At 44.1% G+C, this 13,001-nt stretch overlaps 2 protein-coding genes across 3 annotated transcripts in view; both read right to left on the bottom strand.

Annotated features, from left to right (window-relative positions):
• LOC122541752 (sorbin and SH3 domain-containing protein 1-like) overlaps nucleotides 1-13,001 on the bottom strand; it is a 327,865-nt gene that overhangs the window by 250,580 nt on the left and 64,284 nt on the right. The gene's annotated exons all lie outside the window — the stretch shown is intronic.
• LOC122541720 overlaps nucleotides 290-13,001 on the bottom strand; it is a 195,831-nt gene continuing 183,119 nt past the window's right edge. Inside the window, exons 4-5 of the mRNA XM_043678608.1 lie at nucleotides 415-504; nucleotides 290-361 (exon numbers count right to left, since the gene is read on the bottom strand). Coding sequence (XP_043534543.1) covers nucleotides 290-361; nucleotides 415-504 — 162 coding nt within the window. The remainder of the gene's footprint in view (nucleotides 362-414; nucleotides 505-13,001) is intronic.

The raw sequence follows: 13,001 nt of genomic DNA, 5'->3' as shown, positions 1-13,001 counted from the left end.
GCTGAACAGCTCCACAACTCCATTTTTTTAAAATGCAGACGGGTCAAGCATCCAGCTGATACCATCTTTCACCATCATGGGTGTGATCATCATCATCATCATCATCAGCCAAGCCCACTCCTGCAAACTCTCTCCCCTTTTTGTCATGACAGCCCAACGATGTGGTTTTCCCCAAGTTCCTTTTCAACTCTCAGACTCCCAAACACCCCAGTTCACTATTTGGTCACTTCTGGGAAAACATATGGATCTTTAAACTTCTCCGGGGTATTCTCACAGCCATCTAGGGCTTTTAGACTTTGTTAGCCAATTCGCCCAGTGCCTTGGTGAGCATTGTGCTGTTGTGCCTTGGCCAACAGATATCCTGCCAAAAGGACGAAAAAAAAGGATCACTCAAATCTGTTTATGGGATCTTACTTTGTGCAAGTTGGCTGGTACATTTCCGACATTGTAGGCGGAACTACAGTTCAAAATGAGTTCACTGGCTCTGAATTGGTTTGCAAGTTCCTGAATTCAAGAAAATTACGAGATAAAGACAACGGACATAAATTCGTTCCTCAAGGAGATCTGGAAGTTGGATTGTCGGATCTCATACATGGTGATATTGCACTCCTTTACCCTCCAAGCACCTACACACTTGCTGGTGTCCCGTCAGTTCCTGTAGCCGATTTCAGCTTTGCTCAGGCGCCGCACAGTTAGGGGGAGTGAGAGACACTGGAAGTGACCACGGCTATGGGAGCTACTCATTGGTTTCATTCCCTGCCAATGGACCAGCTTCTTTGGTCGGACCACCTGCAAGCGCACTTCAAACTAACCCAATCAAAAAGATGGAGGCTGACCCTCCATGATGCTTCAGGACAGACCATCACTGAATCCCCACAATGGGCAGCTGAGGAGTCATCATGCACGTCAGGTTACATCGATCAGGAGACAAGGGGAACAGGATTCTGGTTTGTTCAGCCCAATTTCCTGATATACCTCTGCTAGAATGTCCACTACAGAGCAGGACCGCACAAAAATGTTGCCCAATAAACTGCTGCAGATGATCCGACACGAGGACCAGAATGAAAATGCAATGCAAAAGGGGTTAAAAAAAAAAAGGCCGTTGGGTCACCAGGTGATTGAGGGGCATGAGCCCCTGCTGAGTACTATAGGCTGGGCCTCAGACCTGGAGGGTTAACCAATTGCTTATTAACCTAAGCGTTAGTAGTAGTATCATACCTATTCCATCACAGGGCAGGCTGCCTAGATTTTAACTATAGCTTAATTTCCCCTCCCATTCCCAACCCGTGCCAATGACTATCTCCGCCTGACTCCTGGTCACTGCCGTGTGAAATGCTTTCTGCCACTCAAAGGTCAGCTCAGAGGCACTATTATTGTCAAAAAGAGGATGGTTCCAGAATAAAGAGTTAGAATAAAGCCCTCCTACAAAGTGAGCAGCTAAAGAATCATGGCATCTAGTTGTATAAGACTCTGGTGCGGCCGCATCTGGAGTATTGTGTGCAGTTTTCGTCGCCATACTATAGGAAGGATGTGGAGGCACTGGAACGGGTGCAGAGGAGGTTTACCAGGATGTTGCCTGGTATGGTAGGAAGATCGTATGAGGAAAGGCTGAGGCACTTGGGGATGTTTTCATTGGAGAAAAGAAGATTTAGGGGTGACTTGATAGAGGTGTACAAGATGATTAGGGGTTTAGATAGGGTTGACCATGAGAACCTTTTTCCACGTATGGAGTCAGCTATTACAAGGGGGCATAGCTTTAAATTAAGGGGTGGTAGGTATAGGACAGATGTTAGGGGTAGATTCTTTACTCAGCGAGTCATGAGTTCATGGAATACCCTGCCAGTAGCAGTGGTGGACTCTCCCTCTTTATGGGCATTTAAACGGGCATTGGATAGGCACATGGAGGATAGTGGGCTAGTGTAGGTTAGGTGGGCTTGGATCGGCGCAACATCGAGGGCCAAAGGGCCTGTACTGCGCTGTATTTTTCTATGTTCTATGTTCTATCTCACAAACTCTGCCAGAACTGCAACCCAAACTAAAAGCAAAACTAAGGAATCCAGCAGCATATCAGTCATTATCTCTGAGGTTGTTGGCATTTCCTCAGAACCTGTAGCATAGAGAAGACAGAAGATAGGATGGTATTGCACAGAGACCCTTGATAGGATCCCAGCTGTTAGTACTAGCGGACATGCCATCATTTTGTAATCCAAACTCCAGAATAGTTATATCGACCTTTCATCATACCCAGAGACCTGTGAACAGCTTTCTACCCAATAGTAGTCTAGAACTTGAAGTCAAAATAATCACAAGGTTAACAGGATGCACCATTATTGGCACACACATCTACTACAACTTCAGGTGAAGGACAAATGTTTTAATTAAATGTGCAAATCCAGAAGCTGCTATTCAAGATGCCTTGCCCTGCAGCTAGCTTCATGAAAGTCTGATTTTGATAAGTCTTTGTTCAAATATATCAAGTAGCGTAAAGTCACCGCAATCACCCCACAGAAATGAAACTCAAAATAGAAAGATGCATCTTGTCCATTTCAGTTTAATTATCTGATCGCAATGTGTTAAAAGTTTTAATTACTGCCAAACAGGCTCTCGTACTGAACATTAAAAATAACAAAGTCCCTTTTCATCAAGGTTTAATTGCAGGAGTTTTAACCAATGTAGAGTTTCTTTTAAAAGAAATTGCTCATTCTAAATTTTTCTTTCAGATCTAAATTGGCATTGTACTCAGGAATGTGAAAGTACAAATCTTTCTTGGCCCTAGCACTGCCAATGTCACAGTCCTTCAATCTGATTGGCAAAGGGGATAAGCAGTTACTTGCTCAAATTACTGAACATCTGAAATTCCATTTCCCTCACCCTGACATTATCAGCCTGCACTGTTAGTTAAAATTGTCCTTGCACTTTTCTACAAAAGATAATCACAGTTAAGTTACTAACAGTTAACCAGTCCCTCGCTACAGCAAACTCTGGCCCACTGTCTTTACACTTCATAGGTGCTGACAACTCCAAGGTGCACTTTGTCCCTTTCTCTGATTCGGGAGAAACTGATATCAGTCAATGGGATGCACTGTGGCAATGGGAGCTGGGCTACCAACTGCATTGGAGGATGTGTATTTTGACTGCACGTGCATTCAACCTTCCTCTATCCACCATCAACATACATTGGCATCTAAGTGTACCAACACTTCACATTTCAGATATTCTCACCCAAAGTTCAAATATCCCCTGGGTCCTTCCCTCTCCCTATCTCCTAATTCAGGTCAGGTAATGGCCAAATGGTATTATCACTAAATTATTAATCCAGAGATCCAAGAATCGGTCCCTAGGTTTGAATTCCACCATGCAGATAAGAATCTGGAATTAAAAGTCTAATGATGAATATGAAACCATTGGTGACTGTTGGAAAAACCCATCTAGTTCGCGAATGGTCTTTAGGGACAGAAACTGCTGTCCTCACCTGGCCTACCTCTGACTCTAAACTCAGAGTGACGACCCTCGGGCAATTAGGGATTGGCAATAAATGCTGGCCTAGCGAGAGAGGCCTACGTCCTGCCAATGAACTCCTTCGTCCTGTCCTCAAATTTCTTTGCTCTGCAGCTCCCTCTGTCCTCAATTTTTAAATTCTGATCAGATTTGTCCCAACACCTCCAACTGACTCAATTGTCATCACCCCCATTATGTACTGAGGAAGCATCTTTGGACGTTTTCATGACACTAAAAGCACCAGATAAATGCAAGTTGTTGCTGTTTCCAGTGATGTGGGTAGTCCTTCGGTACAATAAATATGGCATTTTTGAGCATTTCCCTGTGCATTTTCTACTCACTACCTGCCTGTGACTGCTCTGCTTCACAGACAGAACAAACTAAAAGACAATCTCCCAGCAGCCACTGTGATAATACAAGTCCTCTATTAGACAGCGTGTGTAAAGTGAAGAAAGTACCAACATGGTCCAAGTAAATACCAGATCACCATTTTGACATTGATACCTTCAAGAGCATAGCTTAACCTTCAAGACTTCTGAAGGGGTGCCTTATAGAGGTCTATAAAACTATGAGAGGTATGCAGAGGACAAATAGACAAAGTCTCTTCCCTGAGGTGGGGGAGTCCAGAACTAGAGGGCATAGGTTTAGGGTGAGACGGTACAGATATAAAAGAGACCCAAGGGGCAACCTTTTCACACAGAGGGTGGTGCATGTATGGAATGAGCTGCCAGAGGAAGTGGTGGAGGCTGGTATGATTGTAACATTTAAAAGGCATTTGGATGGGTATATGAATAGGAAGGGTTTGGAGGGATACGGGCCGGGTGCTGATAGGTGGAACGAGATTGGGTTGGGATATCTGGTCGGCACGGATGAGTTGGACTGAAGGGTCTGTTTCTGTGCTGCACATCTCTAGGACTTCCACTAGTTTTGGGATGTTTAGTTTGGTATTGTCTGTTGTTTCTGGCTGTCTCCCTCACACACTTGGGCGGCAATCATGAAAAACGACAGTTGTTAAGTGGTTATCACAGAGATCCATTTCCGAGGAAAGTATCAATTTCATTATCTTATTTCACCAGCTTTATAACTAACAGGTCTTTCCCATTCTGTGGGGATAGGCTGATCTTAAAGTTAGGCAACATTTGGAGACTTACTGCTACTGGACTCAGCATTCAGCTGGACCTAGTTGGGGGAGGGGATTGAGTCAAAGATTTTGTTCCCAATTGCTGGCCTTTCTAGGAAGTAGAGGACAAAATTTCTCCTGCTAACACCCACACAGTCATGTGGCTGCCATGCAGACAGTTACTGACAAGCATCAGCCATGGCACAGCGAACACCACAGTTACTTTGGAGTCCAAAGATTGTGGGTTCAGACACCACCTACAGGAAAGCCTCTGGGGTAAAACGAGAATATGAATATTTCATCTTGTGGTAAAATGGATCTGTCAGATTGTTCCTTGCTTTGTGGGCAGCATGGTGGCTCAGTGGTTAGCGCTGCCGCCTCACAGCACCAGGGTCCCAGGTGCGATTCCAGCCTCAGGCGACTGTCTGTGTGGAGTTTGCACATTCTCCCAGTGTCTGCATGGATTTTCTCCGGGGGCTCTGGTTTCCTCCCACAGTCCAAAGATGTGCAGGTTAGGTGAATTGGCCATGCTAAATTGCCCATAGTGTTAGGTGCATCGGTCAGAGGGAAATGGGTCTGGGTGGGTTACTCTTCAGAGGGTCGGTGTGGACTGGTTGGGCCGAAGGGCCCTGTTTCCACACTGTAGGGAATCTAATCTAAAAATCCGTTCTGACAATTCAGCACAAAACCAAGACAGCCCATCACACCTGGCAGCTTTTAGCTGAGAGCTTTTAGCACTCAGTTAGATACAAAACAAAAGATCCTGAGATACTCTACTGAAGTGCAGGTATGTTTCTCCTGGAGTCCTGATCAGAATTTATCCCTCAACCAAGACATCAAATCGATAACTCATTAACTCACTGCTGTCAGTGGGTGCTTGCTATACTCAGACTCTCTGCTGCATTTGCCCACAGTGCATCAATGATTATATTGTAGCCGTTCTGAAAAGTGCTTTGGGATGTTCAGACTGCACAAAAAGACGCATATATAAATGCAAAGTCTTCTGAAAAACCACAAAGGATCCATCAGAACTAGTCAACCAAATACTGCACCATTCCAAAGTTCAGATTCACAATGAAAAGGCTGAACTAATCCAAGAGCTGATCTACATGTTTATCATTAAACAAAAACAAATTGCTGAAGAAACTCAGTAGGTCTGGCAGGATCTGCGGAGAGAAATCTGAGTTAACATTCTTGTTCTGAAGGGGAGTGTGTTAACGGATTTCTCTGCTGCCAGGCCTGCTGAGTTTTGCCAACAATTTCTGTTTTTGTTCGATTTCCAGCAGCCCACAGCTTTTTGTTTTTTTTAAAACATACTTATAAAGCTCCCTGCAAGAAGCTAGACTTGGCAAGGTTTTCTTCTTCCTAGTGCTGGGATTTTCACACTGTTAGACAGGAAACAAGCTGACCTGTGTTGCTGCCAGGAGCTCCTCACTGCCTGGAAGATATTGCTAACACTTGCATACCAAGTCACAGCCTATGGCGTGAACAGGGAACTATTTGCTCATGAACTGATTTTCTCTGGATTACAATCCCTAGAAATCAATTCCAAAATAAATCAGTCTGAAAACCTATAACATCCTGATGGAAGATATCCACAAGCTAATGGTAATTAGAATTGGGCACTGTTCACTATGGACAAACTTGACCCAATTTCTACCTCTCCCATCCAGTTGCACTGCTTCTCATGGAGACCTGGTTGTCCCAATAATTGATTACTTTGATACTTTATCCACATGAACGTCCAAGTCATGATTGTGGACAGTTTTAATTATCAGGAGGCTGTCACTTACACAATTAATCCAGCTTTAATTCAATCATGATCTAGAACTCAGCTCCATTGACATACTTCAAGATGTGGAGGAGCCAGTGTTAGACTGGGTGGACAAAGTTAAAAATCACACAACACCAGGTTATAATCCAACAGGTTTATTTGGAAGCACTGCTACCTGAAGGAGCAACACTCCAAAAGCTAGGCTTCCAAATAAACCTGCTGGACTATAACCTGGTGTTGTGTGATTTTTAACTATGTACTTGAAATTATAGAGGTCTACGGCATAGCCCATTGAGTCTGCTATGAACAAAAACACCCACCTACTTTAAGCCCAATCTCCAGCACTTGGCCCATGCATTGGTATCAAAGGTATTCATGTCAGTCTGACTTAAATGTTGAGGGTTTCTGCCTAGAACACTCTTACAGCTCCAGATTCCTACCATTCCTGTGGGTGAAAAACATTTTACTCGCAACTGCTCTAAACCTCACACCCTCTTACCTTAAACTTAACGTCCCCGGTCACTTTCTTCCACCAAGGAGAAACGTTCTTCCTGTTTACCCAGTGTCCCTCAATTTTATACATCTATCTATACAGTATCATGCATTATTTGCAAAAGGGGCTTCCCACACTTACCCCACCCCATTACTGTACATGCATGCAACATTTTCTAACAGTGCAGCTCTAATAACTAGGTTACCCCACCCCCACCCCAGTTCAACAGAAACAGTTTGTCAGTCAACCCTATCTGCTCCTCTTAATACTGTGAACATTTTGATCAACTTGCCACTTGACCTTTGAATTTCTAAAGAACATGAATTTCTAAAGAGTTTGCAGAATAGTATCTGGAATGCAACTTGGAATCCTTGTAATCCCACATTACACTCCCCACAAAGCCAATATGTATTTCCTCAAAAGTGTGGTGTTTGAAACTATTCACAATACTGTCCATGGCCTTTGTGCAGCTGTATTTGAGCTTTAGTTATTAAATTAGATGCCCTACAGTGTGGAAACAGGCCCTTCGGCCCAACAAGTTCACACCGACCCTCCGAAGAGTACCCCACCCAGACCCATTTCCCTTTGACTAATGCACCTAACACTACGGGTAATTTAGCATGGCCGATTCATCTGACCTGCACATCTTTGGACTGTGGGAGGAACCCCACGCAGACATGGGGAGAACGTGCAAACTCCACACAGACAGTTGCCCGAGGCAGGAATCGATCCCAGGTCCCTGGCGCTGAGAGGCAGCAGTGCTAACCACTGAGCCACCGTGCCACCCTATAGTTATAGCTGCAGTTCAAATATTGCTCATACCTTTTGCATTCGCTCGACAGTGAATGGTGAAAAAAACAGAGGGTTTGAAGGACAGAAACACAGTAGAGTCGGGGGGGGGGGGGGAAACTCACGCGGAGGCATTAGTTTTAGATTGCTCGAGAAATCCGGCCAGCACCAAGATAATGGGCTGAAATACCTCCTTCTGTACTTGAAGCCACTTAACCATTTCGGCATAAAAGCAAACATTTGCAGTTATTGGAAATCAGAATTTTTTTAAAAAAAGAGAAAGTGCGAGAGAAACTCCGCATTTGTGGCGAGAGAAACAGGGTTAATGCTTAGAGTCCAGTATGACTTTTTCACAACACTTTACTGAATCCTACCAATGCAATGTTCACAAAGAGCGGAAATGGAGTTTAGCTCCTCAAATGGCACAGTTTTCATTTCACTCCTGGGTCTCATTGAGATGACAGTTACATGTGCAAATGTGAAGGAGTGTACAGTGTAGGACATTACATCATGGCTCGGAGTCAGTGGCTTGGAAGTTAACCAGTATTTTTAAATTTGTTGGCTTGTTATTAGACTAATGTTTGAAACACATGCTGAAATTAAGGTGGAAGGGATTTGCTCCTGGGTTATTGTTAAATGTAGGAGCGCTGGAAGATAAATTTACAAGATAGACCCTGCAACATTCCTCACAGAAATACTCCTGGCAGTCAGTTCAACTTCATGATTAGCCAGGCCTTAGGGAATGACATCCACTTTCCAACATTAACAAGAACGTTGACTACTTTGGGTATGCTTTGACTATTTTCCCTCTATCCAGAAAAGCAAAAGAACCTGCATATTTTCAGGTAATTCTATCACCAGTCTGAAGCCTGTTGAGCAGTTAGCATGGGTTAGAAAGGTCAGGGATTCCACATTCTAGCCTCTCTTCTGCACACTTGTGACCAAGGTCAAGAGTCATTAATGACCTTTGGTGAAATTAACTCTTTCAGGGATGGATTGCAATAAGTAAGCAGAGATTATGGCACTCAATTTAAGTCATGGAGCCAACTCCTTACTTACAATACATATTAATGATTTGGATAGAAAAAAGTGAATCAAAAGTTTGAAAGGAGGTAAAAATAGATGGGAAGGCAGTTGGTGAGATGACACAAAGAATCCACAGAGGTTAAGCTCGTGGGCAAAAACGTGGCAGATGGAAAAAGATGTGGTAAAATGTGAGGTTTTGCACTTTGATAGAAATAGAGAAGGTGAATACAGAAATCTATGGGATAAAAGGATTTGGGAGCCCATATCTATAAATCACAAAAAAGCTAGCATGCAGGTTCTGTGGATAATAGGCAAGGTAGCGGGAATGTTGGCCTTTAGTTCAAAGGTCATAAGTCAGAGATATACAGCACAGAGACAGACCTTTCACTCTAACTTGTCCATGCCAACCTGATATCCGAAATTAATCTCGCCCCATTTGCTCACACTTCGCCCAGGTCCCTCTAAACCCTTCCTATTCATATACCCATCCAGACACCTTTTAAAACGTTGTAATTATACCAGCCTCCTCCACTTCCTCTGGCAGCTCATTCCACACACGCACCACCCTCTGCAAGAAAAAGTTGCCCCTCAGGTCCCTTTTATATCTTTCCCCTTAAACCCATGTTCTGGACTCCCCTACCTTGGGGAAAAGACCTTGGCTGTTCACCATATCCATGACCCTCATAATTTGATAAACTTCTATAAAAGGTCATCCCTCAGCCTCCAATGCTCCAGGGAAAACAGCGCCAGCCCATTCAGCATCTCCCTATAACCCGAGCCCTCCAACCACAGCAATAGCTTTGTAAATCTGGGGAATAAAGATAAACAAGTCTTTGCAAAACTCTAGGCAGACCACACCGAGAATGAGAAGAGTTTTGGCCCTCCTTGTACTGGGAGGGTAGGTGGGGGGAGTGGTCTCACATTTTGTCAGATCCAAAGCGAGCATATACAAGGCCATTACAAAACACTGCTGTCCAAGCGTGGAAAATGAGCTCAAAACATCTACGGAGCATACTGTACTCACCGGCCGGATTCATCCGCATTCAACTGCTCTTTGAATTCCCTGCATCGAAGAATGCCAAGAGCAGACTTGCACTGTCCTGTTGTCGATTAACATAATTCCACGGTGGCAGCTCGGTCCTGCTCGAAACTAGCCAGTGACTCGGGGGATCAAAGTAAATCGTTGCTGGGAACTCAAATCCCAAGTAGCTCATGATAACTGCACACAGTAATAACTGGGAAGAGGCACAGGGAATAGTGGGGGAATGCGTCGAGTGAATGCTAGCAGTCTAGTCTAGAGGGTTCGGATGCAGTAATGGAGGAAGTTTAAGCTAATATAAGTTCTGAGAATGTACTCACTGAATTCATCCTGAAACGAACCATTAGCCTCACTCATAATTCACCAACACCCTATCAGTAACTAACCATGATTTCTATTTGGTTCCACAGATCGGTGCAACATCGAGGGCCGAAAGGCCTGTACTGTGCTGTAATGTTCTATTTTCTATGAAGTCGCTCTCTCAGCTCAAGGCTAAAGTTTGCAGCAATCAATTCTCATTATTATTCAGTCTTGGGATAAATGCCTTGGTCAAGGACAAAAAGTTGCTGCCATCATTAATTGTGCTTAGGGATGGTAGGCAACTGAAATTTTTGAATTTTGGAAATCCCTTTGTTGTAGGTGCACCCCCAGCGCTGTTGGCGAGAGGCTCCATCTATATGATATTTTTAACATTGTAAATTAACAACTTTACAGAGTAGAATCTTCCATTGAGGCTAAAAAAGGATAGTATCACTGGTGACCCATGGCTTAGTTCACCAGTGTACATGCCAGGATACCGCAGTGCTCTCTCCCTCTCCATTTTCAGGGAAACATGCTCATTTTGGTTTTGACAAACCAACGGCGACGATGGAGGCATAACTTCCTGAGAAAAGGTAACGTCATTGAGGTTTATCTCTTGGTGAGGAACCTCATCCACATGAAGTGGGGAGCAAAGGATTATGACGGAAAAAAATTATAGCCACATGTCCAACCCAGGAGAAAGTGAGGACTGCAGATCAGAGTCGAGTGTGTTGCTTGGAAAGCTGTCCCAGCAACACACACTCGACATATCCAACCCATCTGAGTTTACCAGGCTGGTAGTGAAGCACCAGAGTTCACCATTAACCCATCCATAAAGAACAGTCTTATCGCGCACACATGGTGAGGGAGAGAGAAAAAGAGATCGCAAAACTTTACACTCTTCCTAACAGCACTGTGTATGTAAAAGCAAAGTCGCCACAATCTTACGAAACCACAGACCTCTCATTAGACACAGACTACTGTTAGTGGTTTAACCTGAGTATCACCATGCTTCAAGCAAGGGGAAGAGGTTGGGGAGGGGGGTCCTTCACGGTAACCTCAGCATTGCAAGAATCGACCCCGGGTTGTTGGTGTCACTTGGCATCACAAACCAGCCATCCAGCCAACTGAACTATCTGAGCCTCCAACTGTAGGTGTATTGACCGCCTTCGTGGAGACCAGTAGTTCAAGGCAGTGGCTCCCCACAACCTTCTCCAGAGACATTAGGGACAGACAATAAATGCTGGTACAGTATCCCACAAATACATTGAAAGTACAAAAACAGCACAAACAAACAAGTGATGGAACTACTAGGAAGGTGAGCACGCTGGGTCTGTCATCTTTGGAGGAGAGAAAATTATGAGAAGTCCTGATCAAGACCTTTAAACGTCTGAAAGTATTCGGCAAAACGGACATGGAAAAAACCTTTCTCCGTGTGTTGGCAAGCGGATATAAATACAATAAATCACCCAAAAAAAATCATAGAGTAGCTTTTGTAGTTTCTATGATATACAACTGATACAGTAAAAAAAAATGAGACAGTGTTCCTCCAGGACAGAGGGTGCTACACGGACAGCACAAACTACACAAGAAAGAATTTAAACAGGTAATTCTTTAAAGAGAGCAGTGGCAATGTAAATCTGTTGTCAGACCACACTGATGTATTCAAGGGGAAGTTTGATATAGAGGAGTAAGGGAGGAGGATGGGGCGAGGTAACAAGAGTAGGAAGCAGATAGTATGGAGAATAAACATTGATCACTGGGTGGACAAGTTCTGTCATCGCAATGTAGCCTGCAACACAGTGACTGAAGAAACAAGCAGCAGCGATGTCACATCGTCCTGATGAATGATTAACTTCATGGTTTTGCCATAGATAAGAATTCCATTAAAATAAATTGAAAAATCCATAAGATCAGGGGTGGTGGGGGAGGACTCTCAGCATAGGTCACCCAAGAAATAAAGATTCATAGAATCTTAACTTCACCAGAGGCCAATCAGTCCATCAAGTCTGTGCTAGCTCACGGTGGACAAGTGCAACCATTCCCTTGCTGTCACCAGAGTCCCCAGTCTGCACTGGAATCAATTCCTGGTTGTTAAGTCTCACTGCTTGAATTAGCAATTTTACTTTCCACTCCCCCATCCCTTGCCCAAAACTTTTAACCTGCATGTCTTTTCCATTTGTGTAATGCCTTTACTGATCTTGGAACATTCCAAAGCCATTGGCTATCAGCCAATGAGGGACGCTTGAAGTGTAGTCACCATTGTCAATGTAGGAAATGCAGCAGCCAGTTTACACAGAGCAAGCTCCCAGAACACAGCAATGAGAGAGAGCACACAGATAATCCATCTCAATAAGCAAAGAGACAGCAGTAAATCAGGTGACAATTCCAGTTTTGTTCCCTGACCTAATAGGAAGGAAAGGCTTTGAGGGAAGTGAGCAATTCCATAGTAAAGGGCCTGGGAGAGAAGGGAGCTGGGAACTATGCTTGAAACACCTTGTCGTCTGCAAGGCTTCTGAGGGATAGGATTTATGATCATCTGGAAGAGCATGGCTTGATTAAATGCAGTCAACACGGCTTTAAGATTTTCCTCACAAACCTTAGAGTTTTTTGAGAATGTGACTAGAAAAGTTGATGAGGGTTGAGCTGTGGATGCAGTGTATATGGACTTCGGCAAGGCATTTGATAAGGTTCCCCATGGTAGGATCATTCAGAAGGTCAGGAGGAATGGGATACAGGGGAACTTAGCTGTCTGGATACAGAATTGGCTGGCCAACAGAAGACAGCGAGTGTTAGTGGAAGGAAAATATTCTGCCTGGAAGTCTGGGCGAGTGGTGTTCCACAGGGCTCTGTCCTTGGGCCTCGACTGTTTGTAATTTTTATTAATGACTTGGATGAGGGGATTGAAGGATGGGTCAGCAAGTTTGCAGATCACAAAGGTTGGAGGTGTCGTTGACAGTAT

This window comes from Chiloscyllium plagiosum, chromosome 38 (assembly GCF_004010195.1).
Source record: "Chiloscyllium plagiosum isolate BGI_BamShark_2017 chromosome 38, ASM401019v2, whole genome shotgun sequence".
Lineage (NCBI taxonomy): Eukaryota > Metazoa > Chordata > Chondrichthyes > Orectolobiformes > Hemiscylliidae > Chiloscyllium > Chiloscyllium plagiosum.
Note: the sequence above shows the minus strand (reverse complement) of the source record. Positions and strands in the feature narration are given on the sequence as shown.